At 38.1% G+C, this 26,098-nt stretch overlaps 2 protein-coding genes across 2 annotated transcripts in view; one reads left to right on the top strand and one right to left on the bottom strand.

The window, feature by feature from the left end:
• LOC127638897 (serine/threonine-protein kinase WNK1-like) overlaps positions 1 to 16,589 on the top strand; it is an 87,010-nt gene extending 70,421 nt beyond the window's left edge. The window contains exons 24-33 of the mRNA XM_052120630.1: positions 789 to 875; positions 1,352 to 1,388; positions 1,812 to 1,876; positions 1,984 to 2,474; positions 2,852 to 3,054; positions 3,216 to 3,410; positions 4,425 to 4,517; positions 5,930 to 5,971; positions 10,382 to 10,587; positions 12,447 to 16,589. Of these exons, the coding sequence (XP_051976590.1) occupies positions 789 to 875; positions 1,352 to 1,388; positions 1,812 to 1,876; positions 1,984 to 2,474; positions 2,852 to 3,054; positions 3,216 to 3,410; positions 4,425 to 4,517; positions 5,930 to 5,971; positions 10,382 to 10,587; positions 12,447 to 12,791 (1,764 nt within the window). The 3' untranslated portion in view covers positions 12,792 to 16,589. The remainder of the gene's footprint in view (positions 1 to 788; positions 876 to 1,351; positions 1,389 to 1,811; positions 1,877 to 1,983; positions 2,475 to 2,851; positions 3,055 to 3,215; positions 3,411 to 4,424; positions 4,518 to 5,929; positions 5,972 to 10,381; positions 10,588 to 12,446) is intronic.
• A 1,529-nt stretch (positions 16,590 to 18,118) lies between these two features.
• Positions 18,119 to 25,882, bottom strand: LOC127639061 (optineurin-like). Its single transcript, XM_052120896.1, has 14 exons — positions 25,745 to 25,882; positions 23,850 to 24,012; positions 23,271 to 23,464; positions 23,037 to 23,183; positions 22,857 to 22,921; positions 21,993 to 22,103; positions 21,830 to 21,905; positions 21,515 to 21,630; positions 21,102 to 21,251; positions 20,233 to 20,314; positions 19,839 to 19,991; positions 19,440 to 19,582; positions 19,264 to 19,346; positions 18,119 to 19,045 (listed from the first exon to the last, which is right to left on the bottom strand). Exons 2-14 carry the CDS (start codon positions 23,989 to 23,991, stop codon positions 18,939 to 18,941), a joined length of 1,569 nt encoding a protein of 522 aa, XP_051976856.1. The 5' UTR covers positions 23,992 to 24,012; positions 25,745 to 25,882; the 3' UTR covers positions 18,119 to 18,938.
• Positions 25,883 to 26,098: the final 216 nt, after the last annotated feature.

The raw sequence follows: 26,098 nt of genomic DNA, 5'->3' as shown, positions 1-26,098 counted from the left end.
ATGGCTCAGGCAGTAAAATCATGGCTTAATGATGAATCTGGCTTAATTCAATGGCTTAGACTAGCAGAAGTAAACAAAATGACTGAAATCACTTACATTCTTAGTATTTTTATGACCTTTTCAAAGGGAAGATTATTCATTAGTGATTTATGATTGTTATATTTCTGTATGTTCTGGATGCTGATGCATTTCCATACTAATCTCAGTCAGTTTATTTAGACATTACATAATTTTCCTTAGTCTAAGCTGAGTCTTATCTTCACATATTAGCACATTCACATATTATCACATTCAGATATTATCACATTCAGAGAAAATCCTTCATATCTGCTTAAGGTCTGTCTGTGCTAAATATAAGAGATTTCCATAATCCTGTAGATTTTATGTGATATTATTCATCTAACACTTTTTAAAAGAAAAACTACCGTGATAGTGCTCAGCCCCGAGCCAAGCCATACAAAATATTTAAGCAAGGACCAGTTAAAAGATTTACCCTCCATCTCACAAATATAGAGTGGAAAAAGAAAGAAAGACTTAGCTTGGATTAAAAGCATTTGGTCCTTCCAGGCAGTGGTCATTTGACTCTTTAGTTCCTGTAAGAGACCATCTCATGCAGAAGTTAATTAGATAGACTGTTCCCCTGTTGTGTGTGTGTGTGTGTGTGTGTGTGTGTGTGTGTGTGTGTGTGTGTGTGTGTGTGTGTGTGTGTGTGTGTGTGTGTGTGTGTGTGTGTGTGTTTTATTGGACCTAAGTGTACTTGACTAATTGGTTAAAAATGGATTATTCAGTCTCAGCAGCCACTGGAAGATTTGGATGCCCAACTGAGAAGGGCACTGAGTCCAGAGACCGTCCTAATCAACAGTGTCACACACCAGGTACACGCACACCAACAGGACTGGCTGAGAAACACTTGCTCTTGCCGATTAAGTGCCGGATCTGTCTGCTTTGATTTAGTGCAGTTACAAATTGCAAACTTTGCCACTGGAATTTTCCATACACACTCGACAAATGAAAGAAATTTGTCTCTCAAATCCCATCCAAAAATGAACCAGAGGATTAGTTATTTATGACACTGCATGGGGTGTCTTATAGACCTTCTAAAATCCCACCAGTTGAAACAGAGAAAGTCTATAACAGCCCAGTATTGTTTAAAATGTTGGCTTGCTTTGTTCTCCGTAACATTAATATTCAAGATTCCAGATACTCAACTATCAGATAATGTCATTGCATAAGAAGGATAATGCCTTTTGACAATAAATGAAATACAGAGACATAAAGGGTAATTATACTGTGCTTTGTGCTGCATCTACATATTTCTGTTTTGTAATTCTCCCTGTCTTCTCCCCTGTAGTCCTCTTTCACCGGTATGCCACCTGGAGGACAGCCAGGTGTGTACTAATATTTTAATGCTTTATAGCTTTAAAAATGAAACCTTAGAAATGTCACATTGTTGTTGTAAATTGTTTGATGTAGCTGACTTAAAATTGCAAGCAGTGATTTTAGTGTCCAGCAATGTGGCATGGTATTTAATTAAAAAAAAAAATGTTATGCTTATGCTGATTATGCATGATGCATTATATGAGAGACTTCATGGATTATTTGACTTTTGACTCATCAGTCACACTGCAGGACTATTTAAATGAACTGCAGAATGGGGATTACAAATTATGGTAATTTTAAAAGAAATGGTGACATTTACAGCACCAAAAGTTGACTACCCAAATACAGAACTACAAATCTGAAACAAAAAAAAACAAACAGCGGGCATACATTTATGGAATTCAATTGAGTCTCATTCTTTGCTGTTTCAGTTCCGTTTTCTCTAGATGGAGAGCCTGCACCTGCAGTTGGAGGTTACAAACTTGGACGATTCCAGGTACCTTGATTGATTTGAAATAGGATTGCTCACTCATTTGCGACTGGAACTTTATTGTATTTGGTGTGTATGGTGGTGCTCTGACTTTTGGTCTTTCTCCTTTTCAGGTGTCAGTAGCTTCTGATGAGTGTGCCCAGCAGGATCCCCCCAGCTCCCACAACTCATCTTCCACATCATCTTCCTGCACCACCTCCTCATCATCCTCAACCACTCTTTCCAGCCCTGAAAACACATTGCACAGAACCTCCTCTCCACTCAGACACACAACAGCAGATGTGGTTGACGGCCTTACCGCTTTCCCCAGACAGACGGCCGTCTCCCCCCAGCCCACCACCATCGGCCGTTTCCAGGTCACCACCAAGACGGACACCAAGGTGGGGCGTTTCTCAGTGAGTAGCGCCCAGGACGAGGCTCCTCCTGCTAGCCAGCAACCCTCAGAACCCCAGCCAGTACCTCAGGCCCATCCAGCCATGGGAAATGGTCCAGCCCAGAGTCCTGTTAGCCTCAAGAACTCTGTCAGCTCCTACTTAAGCAGCGACAATGACTCTGAATTTGAAGACGAAGACTTCAAAAGAGAAGTTGGAAAGCTGAGAGAAAAGTATGTTTCTCTTTCACTTTGTACCTCTGCTTTTCACTGACAGATTAGTACACTTGTAGTTACATAATCCCAGATAATGTTAAGATATTCTTAGTGTATTGATGTGTGGTTGCTTATTAAAGTAAAAATACAATATGTATATTTAGGAACAAGGCATCTATCCGTTTTAATATAAAAATATTTTTTGTCACTACACCTTAAGTTACAGTATATAGGAATTCAATTCAACAGTCGTTATAGACCTCATAGTCTATAATGAGTTGTTTTCCTGAATATAGATCTACAGGTACATATAATATTGTGCTCATTCACATTGCTAGTAGCTTGTTCATGTTGTTTTTGTGTACTATGAAATCATTATGGAATTGCTCTGCCAGGCACATGATGGAGAGTCAGGCCTTGTACAGCCGACAAAAGGCAGAGATCGATGCCCTTTTCACCCGCTTAGGCAAAGTTCCTCCCGCTATGGTCAACCCGCCTGTAGTGAACTCAGCTGGTCGCAGACGACGTCCCACCAAGAGTAAAAGCAGCAAATCCAGCCGTGGCAGTTCCCAGAGCAGCAAGAGTCCCATACAGCCAGGTATTCACTTGCTCTACCTTGTCTTGTGCTTGGCATCATGGGAAATAGAAAGTAAACAGTGCTTTGAAAAAAAACTTTAGATCTGTCTGTGCATCCACTGTCTTGGCTCTGATAAGCGCTTCTCTGTGTGTGTTTGTGTGTTTTTGTGGGTGGTGTTACAGCAGCCAGCACTTTATCAGCGCAGAGCGCTCCCTCCGTGTACCTATCCCAGCAGGGGTTCCTGGCCCCTGGGGGGATGATAGATGGAGGGAGTAGCCCTCTGCTTCAGTCCTTCAAACCCTCTAATGAGAACATCTGCTCCGCTTACACCAGTGACGCCACGCTCTCTGCGCCCAGTTTGTGTGTCACCTCGCAAGGTAAAAATAAACGGAAACAACCCTAAAACACCACAGACTTCCGCTTGACCCTGAATGTTTGCTGAATAAAATGTAGTAATCTACAGTGTGTTTCTTTTTCTTTCTTTTTTTACAAAGTGATATTAGGGATGGGTAAGGGATGTCCTGATACCATTTTTATGGTATTAAAATTGGTACAAAAAATTGGTATAAAAAAAGGTACTTTTCGAAATCGAAATCTTTTTTTTATTGTTTTTATGTTACAGTTTTCAAATACAATACTGTGAGACTGAAGATTGGAGGACAGTGTGTTTTTGCAAAGATGTTCTTATGTCAGATGGTATTGTTTTTTTGTATCAGAGCTTTATTACGAGTACAAGTACATGAGCGCAGTATTGGACCAATTGTGCATTTCTGTGCACAATTTTTGAATCACTTTTTGGATATATAGTAGCAATGAAAACTACATAAAATGTGTGTTTACTCCCAGTATATTTTAATAATTTCTGAAGTAATTCACTCAATCCAATTGTCCACCCCTAAGTGAAATTAACTTTGTCAATTTTTAATGCTCTAGTTTATGACATTGTTATTTTGAGAGAAATTACATCTTTGAACTTTGGTCAAGCAGTCATTAAAAATGTTAAAGTGTTCCCCATTATGAACTTTGTGGCAGTTCATATATTAGTCCTATTCAATGCTCTGCATTTGAGTATAGGAATCTTTGCTTTGCCCATGCTTTGATTTGGATGAAGCTACAGGGCTGATGCATGTTCTTTTAGGGGGTACATTTCCTCCCCTCCTCTTCTGTCAGCTCAACGCTCACCCACCCAGAGCCACTCCTCCCTCCCTTCACCTCCTCCACTCTCTCTATCTGTCAGGTATTCATGGCTTATTGACCTCTGTTACCATTCTCACTGTGCATATGTGTACGTTTCCTTTCTCTCCCTCTCTCTGCTCCATCTCTCTCTTTTTCTCTGTCTCTTCCTTTTCTCCATCTCTTTCTCTTCTCTTTTCCCTCTTTTTGTACCACAGGCTGTGTAAAGTTCAGCTGTGGGTCGGAGAGAGTGACCTTCAAACCAGGTGGCAGAAGGACGCGTTTTCTGAGTACGCCCTGCTTGGCTCTTTGTGTGTAACGCTTTTTCTTTTGTCTCTTTCCTACAGTACACTGTCATATGATTGGTTCTTGATTGGGTGGGGGTGGGGGGGCCTGCAGTTTCTGTCTAGGCCTGCTAATTATTTAATTAATGTATTAAAATAGGATTGTATTTGAATAGTGCATAGTAAACAGCTCAAACATTTGAATTTGAAATATTCCTATTTTCCTATTCTGCTTAATTTCCCTCAATTCCCTCTTTAAAAAGTATTTCTTCAAATCCAGAACCCCAGTATCCTATACACTTTCTAAACATGCAGCCATAACTATAGTATACAGCTACTATTTTAACAGCAGAAATTGGAGAAAGCATATTTTCTAGATTGAAAATCTAGTTCTTAGCTGAAGTCAATAATTCTTAGGAACAATATCCATATTGGATTAAAATATGATTATATAATCACAACATATGTGCATCCCACCTGGATTTCTGCACTGAAATACGGCTTGTCTTTTACTGCATTTGCTTGTATTACCACTCAGTAAATTCTCATTTGCTCATAAGCTGTTGATTTTTGACATAATTTACTGTTTCTTTCATCTTTGACTTAATCTCACGAAAGGAGTAAACTGAACTCAGCCTATGTCTAATGGGCTGTTCACACTGAACATGTTTTTGTATCTATCTTTGCTGTTTTACTATGTAACTATATACGTCTTTGCTGAACTATGTATTTTTCAGCGTCTTGTGCATGAGCACAACATTTTTAAGACCTCACGTCGAGATTGCTGTATGCATTTTCCATATTTTCTTTATAATTGGTAAATAGTAGCACCTTATAACCATGCAAACAAAGCGGTTTCGGAGAACAGCAAATAGTTTGCCTAAAATTTGTTGTGTTTGGGAATTTTATTTATACAAGCTTTAGAAAGTTAGCATTGTGTATTTTATTTAAATTACAATGTTTTTTTTTTTTTTACTTTGGCAACAAAATCTCAAAGTTCATGATAAATCACTGAAAATTTCAAAACGAGGTAAAATTTGTTTCTGTTTTTGTGACATCCAGATAAATAAAAAAAAATACACATCCCTCAACACAACCCTCTCCACACATCTCACCTCTACACAGTCTTCCTGCAATCATGTCTTCCCTCAGAAGCTGTCAAAAGAAAGAAAAGCCTATTTTATAACTTGTTCTCACAGTGTACTGTAAATATACCCCTCACTGGCTTTGTCCAGTGGCAATCACAACCACGAGTACCTCCCTCCACCTGCCCCACCTCTACTGCTTTTGGAAATACATTATCCCTGTAGCAGCTGCCACGACATTGATCAGATTTTAGACTAGCATGTTCTGATGCACTCCCATAATGCATTATGTTGGATGTGAAGTTACTGTAACACTGATTCTCTCCCAATTCCACCATTCTCTCCATGCTTCAGGGAAGATGGTGAAAAAAGTGTGCCCCTGCAACCAACTCTGTAGTAATTATCTCTCTTTTTTACATCCTCCCCTCTCTTTCCTCTTGTCATTCACTCTCACACTCCTTTGTTGACTAGTTCTGTCCTGCGGCCTCTTAAAGCCAAGTTTTCCCACTAAGCTCAAAGGCTGACTTGAGCATTTCTTTCCTGTGATGATCCATTCATGTTTTAAAGGTGACATGTCACGTGTGTGTTCACGTGTGAGTCTTGGCAAACTAAACACGGAATCAAACAGAATTCTCTAAATTTGAAATTTGAAACTCTAACCAATAGGGCTATACTGATACAATCGTAGATCAATATATCATGATCATAATCATCATAATCATTCCTTTTTGGTGAGTACATTTACATAATGTCCTATAGTTTAATTAATTAATAGGCAGTTTGTAAAAATAAGCGGAAACTCTTTTTTAAGAATGTTCAGAGCCACCATACTGGGGGAAAAAATAAAACCGTGCCAGAGAGATTAAAAGGGGGGCAGTGGTGGCTCAGCGGTTGAGGCTCTGGGTTACTGACCAGAAGGTTGGGGGTTCAAGCCCCAGCACCTCCAATATACCACTGTTGGGACCTTAAGGAAGGCCTTTGACCCTATCTGCTCCAGGGACCTGCACTCTGACCCCAGCTTAGCTGGATATGTGGAAAAAAAAAAAAAATCACTGTATATATATGCAAAAATGTATGTATATTGTGTGACCAAAGTAAAGGCTTCTTCTAAAACTGATCCTGCAGAACTACTATTTCGGACATGCATTTGTTGTGGTTTCAATTTCGATCCAATTCTGATATTGTTATGCATCAAAATGCTTTGAATCATAAGATATGTAGCAATAAACAGTTGAAGTCAGAAGTTGACATACACTTAGGTTGAAGTCATTAAAACTCATTTTTTACCAACCGCAATAGATTTCATATTAGAAAACTATAGTTTTAGCAAATCATTTAGGACATCTTCTTTGTTGCATGACACAAGTAATTTTTCCAACAATTGTTTTTTGACAGATTGTTTCACTTTTAATTGAATATATCATAATTTCAGTGGGTCAAAAGTTTGCATAGACTGTTAACTGTGCCTTTAAGCAGCTTGGAAAATTCTAGAAAATTATTTCAAGCCTTTTGGCACTTAGCCAGTTAGCTTCTGATAGGCTAATTGGAGTCAATTGGAGGTGTACCTGTTGATGTATTTTAAGGCCTACTTTCAAACTCAGTGCCTCTTTGCTTGACATCATTGGAAAATTAATACAAATCAGCCAAGACCTCAGAAAATAAATTGTGGATCTCCACAAATCTGGGTCATCCTTGCGAGTGATTTCCAAACACCTGAAGGTACCACGTTCATCTGTACAAGCAATAGTACACAAGTATAAACACCAACGGACCACGCAGCCATTATACTGCTCAGGATGTCTCCTAGAGATTAAGTAGTTTGGTGCAAAAAGTGCAAATCAATCCCAGAACAACAGCAATGGACCTTTTGAAGATGCTGGAAGAAATAGGTAGACAAGTATCTATATCCACAGTAAAACGCGTCCTATATCGACATAACCTGAAAGGCTGATCAGCAAGGAAGAAACCGCTGCTTCAAAACTGCCATAAAAAAGACAGAGTACAGTTTGCAAGTGCACATTGGGACAAAGATCTTACTTTTTTGTCCTCTGGTCTAGTGAAACAAAAATTTAACTAATGACCGTTGTTATGTTTGAAGGAAAAAGGGTGAGGCTTGCAAGCCAAAGAACACCATTCCAACCGTTAAGCATGGGGGTGGTAGCATCATGTTGTGGGGGTGTTTTGCTGCAGGAGAGACTGGTGCACTTCACAAAATAGATGGCATCATGAGGAAGGAAAATGATGTGTATTATTGAAGCAACATCTGAAGACATCAGCCAGGAAGTGAAAGCTTAATGGGTCTATCAAATGGACAATAACCCCAGTCATACCTCCAAAGTTGTGGCAAAATGGCTCAAGGACAACAAAGTCAAGGTATTGGAGTGACCATCACAAAGCCCTGACCTCAATCTGATTAAGGCCTAAAAGCCTTGCTCAATTACACCAGTTCTGTCTGGAAGAATGGGCCAAAATTCCAGCAACTTATTGTGAGAAGCTTCTGGAAGGCTACCCAAAATGTTTGACCCCAGTTAAACAATTTAAAGATAATTTATTAACACTGCTACCAAATACTAACCAAGTGTATGTAAACTTCTGACCCACTGGGAATGTGATGAAAGAAATAAAAGCTGAAATAAATCATTCTCTCTACTATTATTCTGACATTTCACATTCTTAAAATAAAGTAGTGATCCTAACTGATCTAAGACAGGGAATGATTTCTACGATTAAATGTCAGATTAAATGTAACAAACTGAGTTTGGCTTAGGTTTATGTAAACTTCTGACTTCAACTGTATATTATATTGTGAGGTCCTTGGTAGGATCTCCTTATAAAAACAAGCTACGCTTTTACACAGCAAGGGAGTCGATAATCATCCCCAAAAGAAAATACGACAGTGTTTACAGAACATGCATGTGTATGTTTCCGCTCTCTTTATAGCTCTTAGAAAATCACTGCCACTCTCTCTTAACGCGTTGCTGTGAGACAACGCCACACTCGGCAGCAGACTAGCTAATGTACTCTAAATGGACCCGTCTAAGCTCTTATCACATTAAACGCAAGCCATTTTGACACCCCAGACTCCCTTCTCTGCACTCTTCCTGACCCCCTTAAGACTCATCCCTCTCTGTGCATCCACCTCATCCTGTTGAGACAAGGTTTCTCACCCATTAAAAAGGTATCAGGCATTGCTGATTTTTCCTCATCAATGTGTACAAGGCTTTATCACTGTACAGTGCAGATAAACCTCCAGATTGAGGGAATACAGCTCATATTTTCATGTAAAACAATTGTGCATGGAAAGGTAGGTTTTTATAATCCACAAATACCAAGATTAGTAATAAAAAGTGAATGGAAGTCATCCAGTAAATGCTAAAGTCAAGCTGTATGTGCAGCCTCCACCTTCCCTTACCCCTATTCCTCTGAAATTGTGCTGATACCAGAGCTGGTGCTCTGCTGAGGGATCACTGACTTGAAGAGCTGTACGAAAACAGAACAATAGCTGAACAATTTCCACCAACAGGCCGAACTGTTCTTGTCGTGGAATGGTGCCGTTCCATATCATGATTTGCCATGTCATAACTTTACATTCTAGCCAGACTGAATTGTTTCGAAAAACATTATCCAGACCCCTGGCTTGACGTTAGTGGGCACCAACTTTGGCACCAGCAACATATAGGTGGAAAAGGGGTACCTATCTTTCTAAGCATGGCTTGCTCTGGACTACATCACCCAGAATTATTTTCAGTGCCTCGGTCTTGGCACACTGTGTTGTCTTTCTGTTGCTGCATTTTGAAAGGGTCCTGTTTGCTATCCTAACGGGTCTTAAATGTGTTGCCGTATGGCTGCCTCAATAGTAGGCATAATTTCTGTGCTGTTTTTAACTAACGATGCTCTAGGATGTTTTTTTTTTTATTGTTATTATTAGTTTTGTTGTATTCCTTGTATTCCTCAAATGCATAAGCTCTTTGTTTCTTGACAAACATGAAACCAGTGCATGTTTCCTTTAAAGTCTGTTTAAAGATGGTCATCTGTTAGTCATGACAGTGATGTGTCTTATGAAGAAGCAAAGGTATTTCCACTCATTTTGTGGGTATTTGTTCAGGCTTTGTAAACACTAAGTGCTATTTCTGTCATGTATTTATTTACCTACCGACATGATCCTCACTGCAATGCTTTGTCGGAAGAGGCTTATTTAACCCCCCCACCCCCCACCCCAGTACTAATACGATAACAAGATGAAACACGCTTTTGTGCAATTTAAGCTAGTTTTACTAATTAACTATCTACATTACATCTGTAAATAGTTGGTGAATGTTTCACCTTCTTGAATTTGAGATATTGCAATTCATTTTACGCTAATACTGGAGCTTATTGGTGAATCCATTCCATTTCATCACCCTATTGCTCCCTCTTGTGCTGCATTGATGTCATAATGACAACCATGTCCAGCATAATCATGAAACCCAGGCAGTTTAAAGATATTGTGCACCACGTTTGTGCTCAGATGCAGCACACAGAGATGGTGTTTTAATGCTTTCATCGTACCATGTTTTGCAGGCTGGAGTCAGAGTGATAATAGTGCCACTTTAGCCTCAGAGTGGACGCCCAGGTGCTCGATAGGGCCTCACTGCCATGACTTTTGTTTCTTATACATGTTATATATATGAAAATATACATGTACACATTGATGTAGTCTGTGGCCCTCAGATTGTATCAGCTGTATCAGGGTTTAGTGGGACATTCATTTGAATAACTTTCTCTAAACATGTATCCTTCCTGTATTCTGTCTTCCTGTCTGCTCAGGGACGAGCAGTACCAACACAGTGGCGGGAAGCAGTCTGAATCAAATTCAGACCCCTGTCTCTCAGTCCCAGAGCTGCAAGGGCATGTTCACAGACGAACTGCACAAGCTGGTGGACAACTGGGCCAGGGATGCCATGAACCTGTCCCAGGGCAAGAGAGGCTCCAAACAGCAACAACAAGTTCCTGTTCAGAGCCACAGCTATGATGTGAGACACCCTACATTTTAGCCCCTGGAAAACTTTAGAATATAACATAATTCTTAAAGAAGTTGCTAAAACATTCTGAATGCATATCAAGATTAATATAGTGCAAAAGTCTGGTTCCAGAAGTAAAAATCCCATTATCCATAGGCAAGTTGATTTTTAACGATACATGATAAACATTTAAAGACAGACCCACCATGAGCTCCAAAGTTGTAAATCCAGTGGTATATGCTAGAGGTAGACCGATACATTGATTTTACTGACTAATACAAAAAATATATATTTGGTGCATAATGCAGGACTTTAAACTATACAAAACCCTGAAACAGCTCTTATTTTGAAAAAATAAGAATTATACTTTTATATATATATATATATATATATATATATATATATATATATATATATATATATATATATATATATATATATATATATACATATATACATATACATACATACATACATACATACATACATACATAAACACTGGTGGCCAAAAGTTTGGAATAATGTACAGATTTTGGTGTTTTAGAAGGAAATTGGTACTTTAATTCACCAAAGTGGCATTCAACTGATCACAAAATATAGTCGGGACATTACTGATGTCAAAAACGGCACCATCACTATTTGAAAAAAAGAATCTAGACAGCAGCCATCACTCCAACACCTTATCCTTGAGTAATCATGCTAAGTTTATATTTTGGCACTAGAACATCACTTGCCATTATATCAAACACAGTTGAAAGCTATTTGGTTTGTTAAATAAAGCTTAACATCATCTTTGTGTTTGTTTTTGAGTTGCCACAGTATGCAATAGATTGGAAAGTCTTAAGGTCAATTTTAGGTCAAATATGGCAAAAAAAAAAAAATCTAGAACAGGGTTCCCCAATTCGTTTTCACCAAGGGCCAAATTCTGTCAACAATACAAAGCCGAGGGCCACCGCCCTCGATTTTATGACACAGTGTGCTGCTATTATTATTATTATTATTATTATTATTATTATTATTATTATTAATAAAACTATTGTTGTTTTTATTGTTTTTGTTGTTAAGTTACAACAATTATTCTTTTTTATTTTCTCAGTATTTGTAGCTTCTATTCAAACAATTGTGAACATTTTGTTTGTATATAGATACACAAAACGACACAACTTTGCCCGTTGAAAATGAATAAATAGAAAAAATAAAAATATTTGATGAACACTGACTCCCACTTAAGCCAAGTGTATTTTGAATGCACCATTATGCACAATAAATAAATATAATTGTTGTAGGTACAAAAATCACCGCTTTGAAGCCTAAATATGTCATTTACGTGATTTGCGCACAACAGTTGAGTTTTTGCAGGCAAAATAACGAAATAAATAGTTTTAGCATTTAGAGAGTATTATAAGCTATATCCATTTAAATGTCAGCCTTCAGCGAAAATCGCTTGTGTGTAGTTTAAAGTCCTGTGTTATGCACCAAATCTTCATTTTTTTTTGGTTGAACAATAAACTGCATCTGGTATTTTATTAATTTTGAACTCTTGTAGCATCTATGTCATAGCAAGGAAATACTTAGAAAATGTTTTAACATTCTATAAATCGATTTTAAAAACTTTATCAGACTTATTCGCCACCTTATCCAATAAGCAAAATCCACTATTGGTCAACATCCAGCATATGCTTCTGTTGAAGCCATCAGTCCATGTTATTTCAACTCATTTATTTTTAAACTTGTTTAATAGTGGAAATTCCAGAATGAATCCATACTTGCACAACTATGCTAAAGTCTCAACTTTCCTATAAACTATTATACTTAATTAGCGTGTTCTGAATTGATTCCTGTGTCATTTTGTCGCTCTATTCTCTCTTCAGATGGTCCCTCCTGCCAAAATGGGTCGTAAATACTCTGCTCCAGGCCAGCTGTGCCCGAGCATTGCTTCTACCCTGAGTGGCCATCCGCCTATGCCCAACACTCCCTCTACCTCTTTGGGGGCCCGGAAGGGTTCCTTGTGCCCCACGCTACAGTATGGCTACCCCTCTGCACCTTACAGTGCCCAGTGGACTGGCTCAGCTGCACACACCCAGGCCGGCCTGCTGGCCACCTCGCAAACCCTGGGACAGTTTCCACAGGTGCCCGCCCCCATACAGACCTTCCACATCAGCACTTTGCAAAAGTCAGTCAGCCACCCTGGTGGACCCAACCTGAAGACCACGTAGGGCAGGGCCTAGCCACGCCAGGCCAAAATAACTCTTGATTGGGGGTGGGGACAGTCACACAGAGAGGCATGGGCTCTAGACTAACAGGAATTGGCTTTGGCGTAGGCTTGGGCAAGTGTGATTGCATTTCAGTCTTTTCCGAAGTTGGCACAAGATATTCGGTCAAAAGTATTCTTTTGGATGATGGAGGGATTGAATAAGATAGAGCCAAGAACAAATACACAAAGGAAGAAGATGCAAGAATGCACATCAAACCTGCAGAATATGCCATGGGGTGAATGCACAACGACGCAAGGGAATAGAGAAGACGCATCTAAAACAACGCATGCAAGAGTGCAATGTTAAGTGGCCAAAGAAGGTTGTGACAATTTGTATTGTTTAAAAGGTATCCTTCACCACTTAGCCCCAAACGTGTTACTCTGGATTAAAGTTGAAGGGGTTTCGTGTTCACCAGTATACAGAGGTTTGCTGACCTAAGATGGAATTTTTGTCACCGCCACACTCCCCGGCCTTTATATCCTCCTGATAAATGTATACTCACTGACTGGCCTCTAAATGGACCAGATCAGCAAACAGAGGCCGATTTGGAGCCGGGCAGGTGTCGGTGACTGGCAGAGAGATCAACCTAGTGTTCTTGTTTCCCTCTTGCCCCAAAAGCCTCTGCTGCAATGCCATGGAATAATGCAATAAATACAACATTAGAAAAAAGCCCATTTTAAAACCCAAAAAGTGGCCTTCATTCGATAAAAACAAAAATCTGTGGACAGATTGTCCTTTGTTTTTAAATTGGGTTATGAGGGTTTTGATTCCATACGTTTGATTGTTTTGTTGGTTCGTTTAGTCCCTATGCCCTTCAAGCTGGCCTTGTGTAGCAGAATGTTAGGGAGATTTTCTTTGTGTTTCATGTTCAGAGGCCTTTCAGCTGCCCCCAAGGGTTGTACTACAAAGCTCTGCTAGAGCTCCCAGCATGACTTTGCAGAAAACTCGCATGCATGCCATCCTCTCTCGCTTCTCACATTGGGCCACACTGTCAAGGTGACGTGTAATATAGTTTTAAAAATCAGATCTATTTCGTTGGAGGGGGATGTCACCATAGTGGTCACCTTTCAGGCTGACTTTCTTTGATATTGGATTGGATAGGATTGGTCCCCCTCTCACGCCCTGGAGGCCCGTGAAGCTTTAAATCTAATGTAACAGCGTTTTCAAATCATGGCAGCATTAGGGGCCTCTTACGATAGTTTGATTGAGACATTCAAATAAGAGAAGTTGTGTTCTGTATGGACCTGTATTTACTCATCAGTTTTTGATGTTGAAACACTGTGATTATTATAAATGTTGTTGGACAACATTAGTTTAAATGAAATGTAGAAATAAAAGCGTGAAAATCAGAGGGTTATATTAGCGTTCTTGAGATGTAATGCTAGCTATTTCATTATTAACAACTTGTTGGAGACACTTTAACCTTTTAATTTCCCCCTTTGTACTTTATATTATATTCATAAATGTGAATGTAAAATGGTTTCAATTAATGTACTTGAAGAAACTTCCCTCTGTCCCCACACCCAGTGAGCTTTCTGAAGATTCTAGTGCCTTGCATTCATTTTGTTTTTTGCTTTGGGGTTTGATACATAAGGCAGCAGAGAGTGTCAAGCGTTGCGCTTGGTTGCAGTGCTCGTCTTTGTACTTCACGGAGGGTGAATTTTGGTATTTTATGGGAATGAGGTAATGTTTTGGGTGCCATTTTGACTCCGTAAGGACTGAAACTGTTTGATGACACAGTCCTAATCTTTGTGCAGTGTGCGAGAACAAGTTGTGAATAGTTTTGAAGCTTGGGCTGTTTTATGTTAGGTGCACCAAATCGCATCCAGACAGGAGATCACAAGAACGTCAGGCTTGGTGTCTGTGAAAGTGTTTGAGGTTTGGGTTTTAGATACTTTGTTCAAACAAACTTAGTATGCAAGCAAGCACAAATGTGCCTAATGCCAGCACACTCTTCCATAGCAAAGATTAATCATTTGAACACTCTTTGTTGACTGGGTGGATTTTAAAAGGGATAGTTCACCCAAAAATTACAATTATGTAATTTACTCACCCTCACGTTGTTGGGTGAACTATCCCTTTTAATGCCACAACCAGTTCTTGTATAGTGAGGGACCTGCTTTGATAGGGATGCGGGACAAGGAAATTTGACATGAGACAGTACGTTGCAAGTATTTCAGAATATTCTATAGTTTGATGTTTTTGCATTATATGCTAAAGTGGTTGACACCATCCAGTGTCAAACCTTCTCTAGTGTGTTTAGAGTGGCACGTTTGGTATCAAAGCATGTTTGACCAGTAAACTCAATTTAGTCTGTAACGGGAAGTTAGGAAGCACAGTAATAAATTCAGAAAAGTGAAAAAAAGGAAGTTAGCAACCCTCACCAAAACAGGAAGTCTACAGCATTTAAAGAGTTGCTCAAGTCTAATGCTGGCAGCGTTCATCCATTCCTTTGCTTTGAACTCACACTGCCCAGACAAGTTCTTATGTTAATGTGCTGGCAATAGCCTTTTGGTTTTATGGCAGATCAGTAGCTTCCCATGGGGGAATCATTCTCTATTGTAGCAGTCTCTCAACATTTAGTCAAGAGCTGTTCAGATCAGTCTTGTAAATGCTATAGTTTAATCAGAGTAGTAGTAACTGTGCACAGACCTGCAACATAAGAAGATGTAATCTTGCAAATTAATAGAGAACGGTCCTATAATTCACTAGTAAAAACTGTACAGATCCTTAAGATATTTTATTTGCCGTATACACAAACGTAATGCAGTGAACGTAGTGGAGATACACCACCATAACTACTGAAAACAACTGAATTACAACTTGTTACATAATGCTTAGTGTACTGTCTGAGTGAAATGTGTGGTACCGGAAAACTTCACTTTAGGTCAGCTGTACAGTATAGATTCACAACTGTTTCCACCAGCCGCAAGTGGCTGTGTTGTACCTCTGTATTTAAGTAGCGATTGCTTTAACATTATTTCTTTAACGCTTTACCTGTAGACTGCTCTGTTTTTTACCCAATCAGTTCACCATTGCATTGTTGGGTTTGTTTAAACATTGCCTTTAACAAAGAGGTCCCACCTACCAATGAAATCTGGTTAATGCTACATTCTGAATGCCATGGCCCGTTCCAAATACAACGCAAGTGTTAAATTTGCTCTCCTTTACTGTAGGGGGCGCTAAGGTAACTGCAGTGCAGGACGCACAATGTTAATAAAGATTCATTAATGTGACAAGTTTCCCGTTTATGAATATGACATGTTCCTGAACTCTGATTTAAATTATACAATAGAACTGAACACTTTTATTTTCTTTGCATGATAGTTTGGTTACATGTTACACAACCACAAGCTACAGAAAATGCTCTGAAATCCTCTCAAAAGTGTCTTGCTGAATGAAACCCTCATTCGTTTTACTTTGTAGTCGCTCTCCTGTGGAAAGAAATGCAACAGAACAATGTTTACTTAATGCTACTGACCTGTCATTAAGTTATTTTGTTTTGTACTGCTACTTCATTCAGTGTTTTTCCGTATGATAGTTAACAGTTTACAAAATGTTAAAAAAAAAAAAATGTTAAAAAAAGTTACGTAAAATGAAAACCAAACAAAAACATGTAGGGAATCATTGGCAAAGTTTAGCTGTATGTTTTGCACTAAGTATAGGATGTTCAAGCTTCATATAAAACTGCGCTTTGCGCTCCAATAAAACAGCATTTGTTACCTTATTTGTAAACTTAATAAAAGACATGTAAATAAATCAAGGTTGTCTCTGATTCTCAATTCATATTGACTTTCATTCTGAGATGTTTGTCGTATTAGCCTTTTTGATTCTTTCTGCTCATACATTTATTTATTAAGATCACTCGTACAAGATCACAATTCAACTGCAAACCTTCAACTCCAATTCAAGAAACCTGTAGGGCGTGGCAAATTAAATTCAAATTTCATGCATTCTCATTTCATATGTGGTTAGAACTGTTCATTCTAACACAGATATGCATGAGGTTTAACCATCTGTTGATTACCACATAGAAGATTTGTTTGTATTAAATAGGCTTTACATTGTGAATTAGAATCAGACAACATTTACCCTTCAGAAGGAGATCATTGTTCCGGGACATAGTAGAACTGAGGTAAGCCATCATTTATCATAAGAAAACAGACATCATCTTGCGACTGTTATTAAATGGATGCTACTTGTACTTGAAAGTGAGTCCATGTTTAAATATTTGTATACGATTATTCAGCTAAATTATCAAAATGCAACAATTTACATAGAATATTTAATATATTCTGCAAACTTCAGATGACAGTTGGGATACGTTTGGCCCGTGCATCTTGCCCCAGATATAGGCAAGACGGCCCCTTTTCATGATTTTTAATTTGTTGGATGATGCATCATGATCTTGATGATCATGCTAAACTCATCTCTCAGTATGTTACAATTAAACTGTAAATGCACATTGTTCTTATGGGTGGCATCTTCCCCCATCGTCCCCTATTTAACATTTGCTTGTGCAGACCCCTTTTTATATTCTCTCTGACAGCCATGGCAGTCTTTTACCATCTTCGTCTAGTGTGTCTGCTCATGCTATTGATGGCTCATTTGGAGTTTGCCAGTGCTGGTCTTCGGCTGTGGGGTTTACGTGCCAATAACCTCGTTGGTGACCCTGCAGGAAATAAACCAGATCCATACATCAAGGTGCCATTATACCTCTCTTTGGTGTAATACCACTTTGTTGACCTTGTGTTTGTAAAAGGCACTATAGAACAAATAATCATTATTATTATTTAATTTTTATTATAAGGTCTGGTGCAGCTCCAGTTTTGGGGGGATGACCGAATACCACAAGGATACTGGCAATCCTTCCTGGAGCGCTGAGTTCTACTTTCCAAATGCCAGAATCAACGACATCCTAAAGCTGGAGGTGTGGGACAAGGACTTGATTTATGATGACCACTTGGGCACTTGTATTACAGCTGTAAAAAGAGGATATTATGACTTCAGTTGTGCCGTGAGTGAAGGAGGAACTCTGTTTTTCAGATACAAGTTTATCTAAATCTGTTTGTTTGAGTCAAGTTCTATAAAAATACAGAATAAAAAGCTGCATTGCATGTTATGCATAGGTTCTGTCTCAATCGAGCACAAACTCAGGGGATCAAGCCATGAGATTACTGGAGTTTGATTTCTAGTTTTCACAACCTGTCATGGGACAGCATTTCTGCAGGTCAAGTCATTTTTATTTGTGCACACATTGTTTCAAAGCAGCTTTAAAGAAAATTCTGCTGTAGCTGTAAAGTTTTAAAGTCATCTTCTGCAGGTGGAATATTTCTCTACAAGCACAGCCTTTCAACTTTACCCACATTACTCACAGTTCACCACAAGAGGGCACTAACGTCCTTTAGATCATGTTTCAAAGAAAATACATTTTTAGTTGAATATAAGACAAGTATTTATTACATTTAGGCATGTTATAACATATTCCATATACACTGCTGTTCATGATTAGACACAATGATATTGAAAGTTGCCCCATATCTAACTTTTAAACAATGCTAATGATAAAGTGCTTTAAGTTCAACAGATTAAACAAAATTTAAAAAAATTGTTTATGTATATATATATATATCCTTCATGTATGGCATAGAGAGCAAAAGACATACTTCTCTGTATAATCCAACCTTAAATGAGACTAAACGTTACAAATTAATGATTCAATCAGAAACATGAAAATTTATCCAAACAAACAGAAATCTTTAAACTGCAGCATAAAAGCATCTTAAAAGAATGTTGCTGTTATTTGGGGTCTATTTAGAGAAAGTCCAACCTGCCAGCAACAAAACTACATGTTACACCCTAATTCTCTTCTTTAACCAATATCATGTAACAAGATTATTCTGAATATTACTGATAATGAATGTTACTGATAATTATTATAAAATGTACAATATTGTTAGGATGCAGGGCTTAGGAACCTCTTTTAAATTAAGTGAAATGTATGCATAATGTTTATAGGGGGGCCATAGGCATAGTGCTTCAAAATAAAGCTATCAAACAACTGATTCACATATGGGTAGAATCCTGTGTGGTTGCTAGGCAACAGGTTCAGATGATGCAATCCATAATGTGAATCTGAAGGCTGTCTAGGTCAGGCAGGACTTCTCCACACTTTGGACAAGCATGATCGGGAATATTCTGCTGATGCCAATCACCTGAGAAACGAACAGGGTGAGAAAATGGAGATCAATTTAATTTGATCATTTACATTGAGGTTTTAAAAAAAAAGTGTAATGGTGACAATGGTCATGTAAAATTAAATGACAACTGTTTTCGGTGTAAGAAATATTAACTAATATAATAAGTTGTCTTCGTGGTAAAAATAAGATGCTACAAAATTTTAGAATATGGCTCCTTTAAGAGAAGGTTCTACCTCTGCCGGCCTGGGGTGATGTGGGCCCTTGTGGATTGGCCCCATGGGGCACATGTCTCCTTTGCACCTCAATCAAGGACTGCCTGAGACAGGAAAACATTGGTCCCTTTTCAGTACTGACACACATGGTAGGTCATACGTAAGTGAGAAAATGTGTGATTAAATGAACGCAGTACCTGCCGAGTGACTCCATCTCGTCCTGCAGTTGGCTGTTTTGTTTCTTCACATATTCCAGCTGGGTGGCCAAACGCTCTTTCTCCTCATGAATCTTCTCACGAGCTGCCCGCTCTGCATAGAAATCTGAAGAGTATATTTCTGCCTGCATGCAAACACACAAACACATAAAACTTAAATATATAATAAACTGTTCAAATCTAATATAATAAGGGCAATGTACAGTCAGACGGTCACTTTTGTTAAATAAACCTCGATCAGGACCCTGCGAAGTGGATAGCGACTGATTGTACATTATTTTGGCTTATTACATGGCTACTTATTGATTTGACAATCAAGAAGTCAAAATTCACAGACATGATATAATACAGTACATTTGTTTATGATCAATCTCACAGTACCTGAGCTTTGAAAACAGTGATGGTCTCCATTTCCTTCTCCTTCTGAAAGATCTCCATCTTCATCTCATCAATCTTCTGCTGTTTGACTGCCAGTGCTTTCTCAGCTGCAGCAAACCTGGTTTGGAGGTCATTGTGCTCTTCTCGTACACTCCCCTGATCGCGTACGGAAGAGAGGGATACTGGTAAAATCAACATCTAATCCACTTAAGGTGCAAGTTTGATCAAACTACATGGGTTTGATTAGAACACACATAGAGATGCTATGCTAGCTTATGCTATGTAGGAAATTGCTTGCCTGGGAAAATTGACCATTATACAAAATAAATTATAATATTTGATTGGAGAATGCCACATTTCACCAATTAGAATCAAGTATATTTAGTGGAATATACACCTCTCTCTTCTTTTCCTCTTGGAGTTCATTGTAGTCCTCAAACAGTTTGGTGTAGGCATCTTTTAGCTGGTTCATGTCATTCCTGGCAAAAAAAAAAGATAAGAGGAATGATTGTTATGAAAACATTATCTAATATAGATAACATCTGCAAACTGACATAACGGAATAGTTCAGCCAAAAATGAAAATGCTCTCATCATTTACTCACCCTCATGCAGATGTTAATGACTTTCTTTCTTCTGTAGAACACAAAGATTTTTAGGAGAATATTTCAGCTCTTTAAGTACAATGCAAGCCAACAGGGTCCAATATTTTGAAGCTCCAAAAAGCACAAAAAGGCAGCATAGAAGTATAACACTCCATGTATTCTGAAGCAATTTGTGTGGGTTAAAAACTGATCAATAGTAAGTCCTTTTACCTATAAATTCTCCTCATTGCCCAATAGGTGGCAATATGCACAAAGAATTGCCAAAAACAAAAGAAGAAGAATGTGGAAGTGAAAGTTAAAGTGGAGATTAATAGTAAAAAAGGACATACTGTAATTCTGATTTGTTTTTCACCCACACCTATCATATCACTTCTGAAGACATGGATTAAACCACTGTAGTGGTATGGATTACTTCTATGGTGCCTTTAAGTGATTTTTGAGCTTCAAAGTTTTGGACCCCGTCGACTTGCATGGTATGAACCTACAGAGCTGAGATATTCTTTTAAAAGTCATTTACATCTGAAATTGCATGAGGGTGAGTAAATGATGAGAGAATTTTCCTTTTTGGGTGAACTATCTCTTTAAATCTTTTGGGAATACAAAGTAATGCAGCCAATGTCCATTTTAGTAGACATCAGATGCATGTAACTTGTTGCCCTCACTTCTCATCCTGAGTTTTCTTCTGTTCCAGTTTGATAGCAGCTTGTAGACTCTCCATCTTAGTTTTCAGGGTCTCATTCTCGGCCTGGACCTTCTGTTTATCTCCCAGCTGAGTCTTCAGAGTGTGCAGATCCTGCTCCAGCTCTTTACACCTGCAGAGAGTCATTTCATGTTGACTTAATAGCCAAATATATCGTCTTGAGAAATTGTTCTCCTATTATACACGGTTTAGCCACAACATTAAAACCTCCTGCCAAACATTGTGTAGGTCCCCCTCGTGCTGCCAAAAGTTGTGGCTGATCAGTGTACTTCTGTACTTTGGGTCATTGTGTTGTTGCATTCAACTTCAGGTGACCTTACATGTTGAACTTTGTTTAATCACAAAAGATGTACAGTGGGGTTCCGTGTTGCTGACCTGTCCTGTAGGTTTTTCTTCATGTTCTCTGCCTCATCCAGTTTGATCTGAGCCTGTTTCATTTCATTGCAGAGCTTCTTCAATTGTTCTTTCAGAGCTTTCACCTCAGCGCTTGACTGACAAAAACAAACATGCATGCAATTTGTGACTGCCTCAAAGAAAAATGTAAACTGAAAGTTGTTGCCACACTCCCAACAATGATGTTTTCATTTTAGATAAGATTGGCCTTAAAGAACACAGCCATGTGGATGTTTTGATCTAATAACACTAATAATCTAATAACTGGTTTACAAAATTCTACAAAAGTATGATTACGTTATCAGTTGTACAGGGGAGAGATGTCTGTGCGCTGCTCTCGGCATGATCCACTTTGTGCTCCAACTCTGCTATCCTGTAAACGCACCCACATGTATTCACATAAGAGTTAAGAAGCTTCTTGAGGTCTATCAGTGAGAGGGTGTGTGGAATTGTGGCCTACCTCGTCCATGCCTCCTGCAGCTTGAGTTGCAGCATCTTCTTCTCATCAGTCTCTTTCCTGAGGGACTGAAGCAGCTGCCTCACAGTCTGTTCCTCTGATTCAGCCTTTGGCCTGTATATGCAAACACACACAGTCAGTCATAAACCAACAATCGTATCAAGAATACACTCAAATATTTGGATTCATTTTCCTCAAAACTCTGAAAAAATGCACTCAAAATTTAGCACAATTGAAATGTCTGCATCACTTTCTTCCATTCGAGTTTTCTCTGTGGCTTCTGCAATTGTTCAAACAAGTTTTCTTTTTTTTATTTAATACAGTTTAAATGTGTTTTTTGTTGTTTTCCACAATCACAATTTTTGATAATAACTTTTTGTTGTCGACTATTTTCATTTAGTTCTTAATGAAAAATCACAAAAAGTAAAACTTACTGAGTGTGGCCTTAAATGTTCATTTAATTTTTATTTTTTAATTAAGAAATAAATATTATTAATTCTATAACATTTGTTAGAACATTTTCCACCAGCTTACTACAATTAATGTTATTAATGTTATTATTATTAATTTAATTACAGAAATTTCCACAGGCTTACTATAATAAATGTTATAATTTAATATTATGATTATTTATTATAATTATAGTTTATTTAACTTTTATTTAAACAATATTTCACCCATTTCAACCAGCTAACTAATATTAAGGTTATTATTATTTTATAATAATAAACATTAATCATAATAATTATTACTATTATAGTTTTTACAACAATATTAAAAAATTAAAAAATGCACCTATTTGCTGTGGCTAAAAAAAAAAATTCTATATACTATTCTATTCTATTCAACGCATTATGCAGTGTTTACATGCAAGACATGGACAGGTCCTTTTGTGTTCCAGGCAAATCTCTGGTCACATTCAACACATTGTCCTGTGGAGGATAACAGAGAAGTATAAACACATCAGTTTGCTTGCAACAAAATAATTAAAACTGTACATTTATACACCAAGCATGTATTTTAAGAGCCGTGTGTGTGCACGCTTACAGCTATTCTGATCTCGATAAAGGAGTCCTCGAGTGACCCTTGACCCATTTTCAGATGGAGTTCAGAGTTCAAAGCTACCAGATCATTCTTCTCAGCCTGAAGTCTGGCAATCTGACCCCTTAATGCCCCCAGCTCAGTGTGTAAACACTACGGGAGATATATAAATGGATGGTTTACCCCAAAATTGTAATTCTGTCATCATTAACACGCTCATTGGAGTCAAGGTTGTCATACCTCGGCTCCACTCTTCTCCAGCTCCTGCACTCGCTTCTTCAGTGTCTCATTCTCGAGGTCCACGGTGTTCAGTCTGGCTTTGGCCTCCTCTAGTCGTTTCTCCAGGAAACCTCTCTCTTCCTTTTGTTTCTCCTTCCATGCAGACAAGCCTTCAAATCTCTCTCTCATGGACAAGTTAGTCTGTTTCAGGGCCTCTTTTAAGGTATACAAGAGTGTTTGAAAAGGATGTGAAGGTTGAGAGCAAAAGAGTTCAGAGAGATTGTTTTTGTATTTTTTTTTTTTACTGAATATTTCCCTTATAAAGGAAAATTCACTCACTTGCTTAATGTTCCGAACCCATTTGACTTTTTATTTCTACTGTGGAACACAAGACAAGATGTTAGGCAGTATGTTAGTCTTGGTCATCATTCACTTTCAATGCATCTTTTTTCCCACAATGAAAGTGAATGGTGACTGAGGCTGTCACTCTGCCTAACATCTTGTTTTGTGTTCCACAGAAGAAATAAAAAGTCAAATGGTGTTGGGACAACATGCAGGTGAGCAAATGATGGCAGAATTTTCATTCTCATTAAATCTCACCCTTCAATTCTCTGTTCTCCTTGATCAGGGTGTTCATTTGCTGGAGGATCTCCTCTATATTTCCCACATTCCCAGCACTGGACCCGTGGGCTCCACGTGGATGAATGATATCCCCGTTCATCATCGATGAACCTGATGTCATATTCCCAAAATCTGTGGAGCTCTGAAATACCAAGATATGATAGCTCTTACATGAACCGTGTTTACAAAAGCAAAGAATGGTCATGGCCCAGAAACATCTCCAGTGTTGCACTTGAAGAATGAAAAGTGAAACCTATAGGTTCAAGAAGCAAAATAACCTCAGAGATTCATTTTTACTCACTGTAGTGGACATACATTTTGTTGGTAGTACCTTTGGAGAACATAAATGCCACTGTTTTAAGTACTAGGGCTGCGTCTAAGATTTCTAAAACATACTATAGTGCAAACAAGCGGCATGTTCAGAGGTCAATATGCAGCTAATCTGGAGAAGAAAGTTGCAAAGAGACCTTTAACTTAAATAACATAATCAGCAATCACATGCTTGCAACTGAAGACTGTATTTTCCTTAGTCTTAGTAGCAATAGGATTACCTTATACTATTTTTGAGAACTAATAGAATCATCCTCCAAGAGTCTTCCATGTTCCCTATTTGATTATTCAATCACAGGGTTGGTAGGGTTACTTTTGAAATGTATTCCACTACAGATTACAGAATACATGCTGTAAAATGTCATTTGTAACGTATCCCATTAGATTACTCAAGATCAGTAATGTATTCTAAATACTTTGGATTACTTCTTCAGCACTGGTAGATTTTTTTCAATCGTAATCTCTGCCAGTACAGTAAGACAAAATACACATGTTAAAAATACATTCTCTGAAAAACCCAAATATCTTATGCAGTGCTGTTTCTAAAACTAGATAAATCAAAGTGATCTTGTTTTAAGGATTTTCAGATATTTTACAGGAAAACAATACAAAAATTATTATCAAAAATATGATTTTTGCCCTAATATCAAAGGTCTTACTAGAAAAAAAGAAATGATGATCTAACGTTAATTTTCTTGATCGTGTCTGGTAACGCTGCATGTAAAATGGCTAGAATTAGCATTTTAGCTTAGCATAAAGCTGACAATTTACACAAGGTTTATTTCTATTTCTTCTGCTCCAAACGTACTTCTCTGTCTGCTCGTATGAATGTAACACATCATAAGAAAGTGCTTCACCGCTGTTCAAATGCACTTTAGATCACATCATTTATATGTATAAATGTTTTCCATCTGAAAGGACTAAATATTAAATGAAACAAATGACAATAAAATGCAAAGTAATCTCTTCAGTAATCAAAATACTTTTTTAATGTAACTGTATTCTAATGACCAATTATTTAAATTGTAACTGTAGTGGAATACAGTTACTTGTATTTTGAATTTTAAATACATAATCCCATTACATGTATTCCATTACTCCCCAACCCTAGTCATACATGCAATGTATGTAATCTACAATGAATATGAAATAGGGGCCCTTTATAGTCGTATACGTTATAGAAGTAGCTACTCTTTGCTCATGTTTACAATACGAGTACTTTACACACTACATTAGAATAGTTCCACACTCTGCATTAAATATAAGTGTTTTAAACTCGATACATTACAGTGACTATTGCCTATCCTAAACTGTCAAAATAGACAATGTTTTACTTTCGTTTCTCATAGGGCTGGACACCTCTCTAAATGCACACGGCTAAATTCTCACCAAAGACATATTTTAATAGTGATAACACCAGAAAACGAAAGCGTTAAATGACTTAAGAAATGTCTCGCGCCCTCCAGTAAGCAACACGTTAAAAGACAATCACAAACACTTCACACTGACTCACTATATTTATTATAGAACATGCAAATACTCACCAAGGTTTCACTTCTTGTATCTTCCGGCGTAGATGAACTTGTTTTGAGAAATGCTCAGTTGGTTTCCTAATCCACACGTCAGTTATTATAGGACTCTTCAGATCTGTACTTCAGTAGGAAGGGCTTCTCCAGAGGCAGCGTTAGGTGTATGTCGATCCACAATAATAGGACTCTGGACTCAATACAACACCTACTTCCGCTTCCATTCACTCATGTGAACCAGCTGATGGCGACGTCACACAGCGGACCGGGATTTCCCCCCGCTGCAGTACTTTGCTTTTCCCGTTAATCGACATTCTACTGAGGTCATCCCGCGTGACGCACTTTGAACTGGGGTAAACGGAGAGGTGCCAA

This window comes from Xyrauchen texanus, chromosome 47 (assembly GCF_025860055.1).
Source record: "Xyrauchen texanus isolate HMW12.3.18 chromosome 47, RBS_HiC_50CHRs, whole genome shotgun sequence".
Lineage (NCBI taxonomy): Eukaryota > Metazoa > Chordata > Actinopteri > Cypriniformes > Catostomidae > Xyrauchen > Xyrauchen texanus.
The sequence above is the reverse complement of the archived record's forward strand: the minus strand, read 5'-3'. Positions and strand labels throughout refer to the sequence as shown.

Bases quoted from the DNA above. Each gene is read 5' to 3' on its own strand.
- LOC127639061 (XM_052120896.1), bottom strand. From the start codon at position 23,991: ATGACATCAGGTTCATCGATGATGAACGGGGATATCATTCATCCACGT. The intron at 21,252-21,514 runs GTCAGCAACACG...GACTCTCTGCAG, and splicing joins AAGAAAAACCTACAGGACAG to GTGTAAAGAGCTGGAGCAGG. The intron at 19,347-19,439 runs GTACTGCGTTCA...TTCCTGTCTCAG, and splicing joins GAGATGGAGTCACTCGGCAG to GCAGTCCTTGATTGAGGTGC.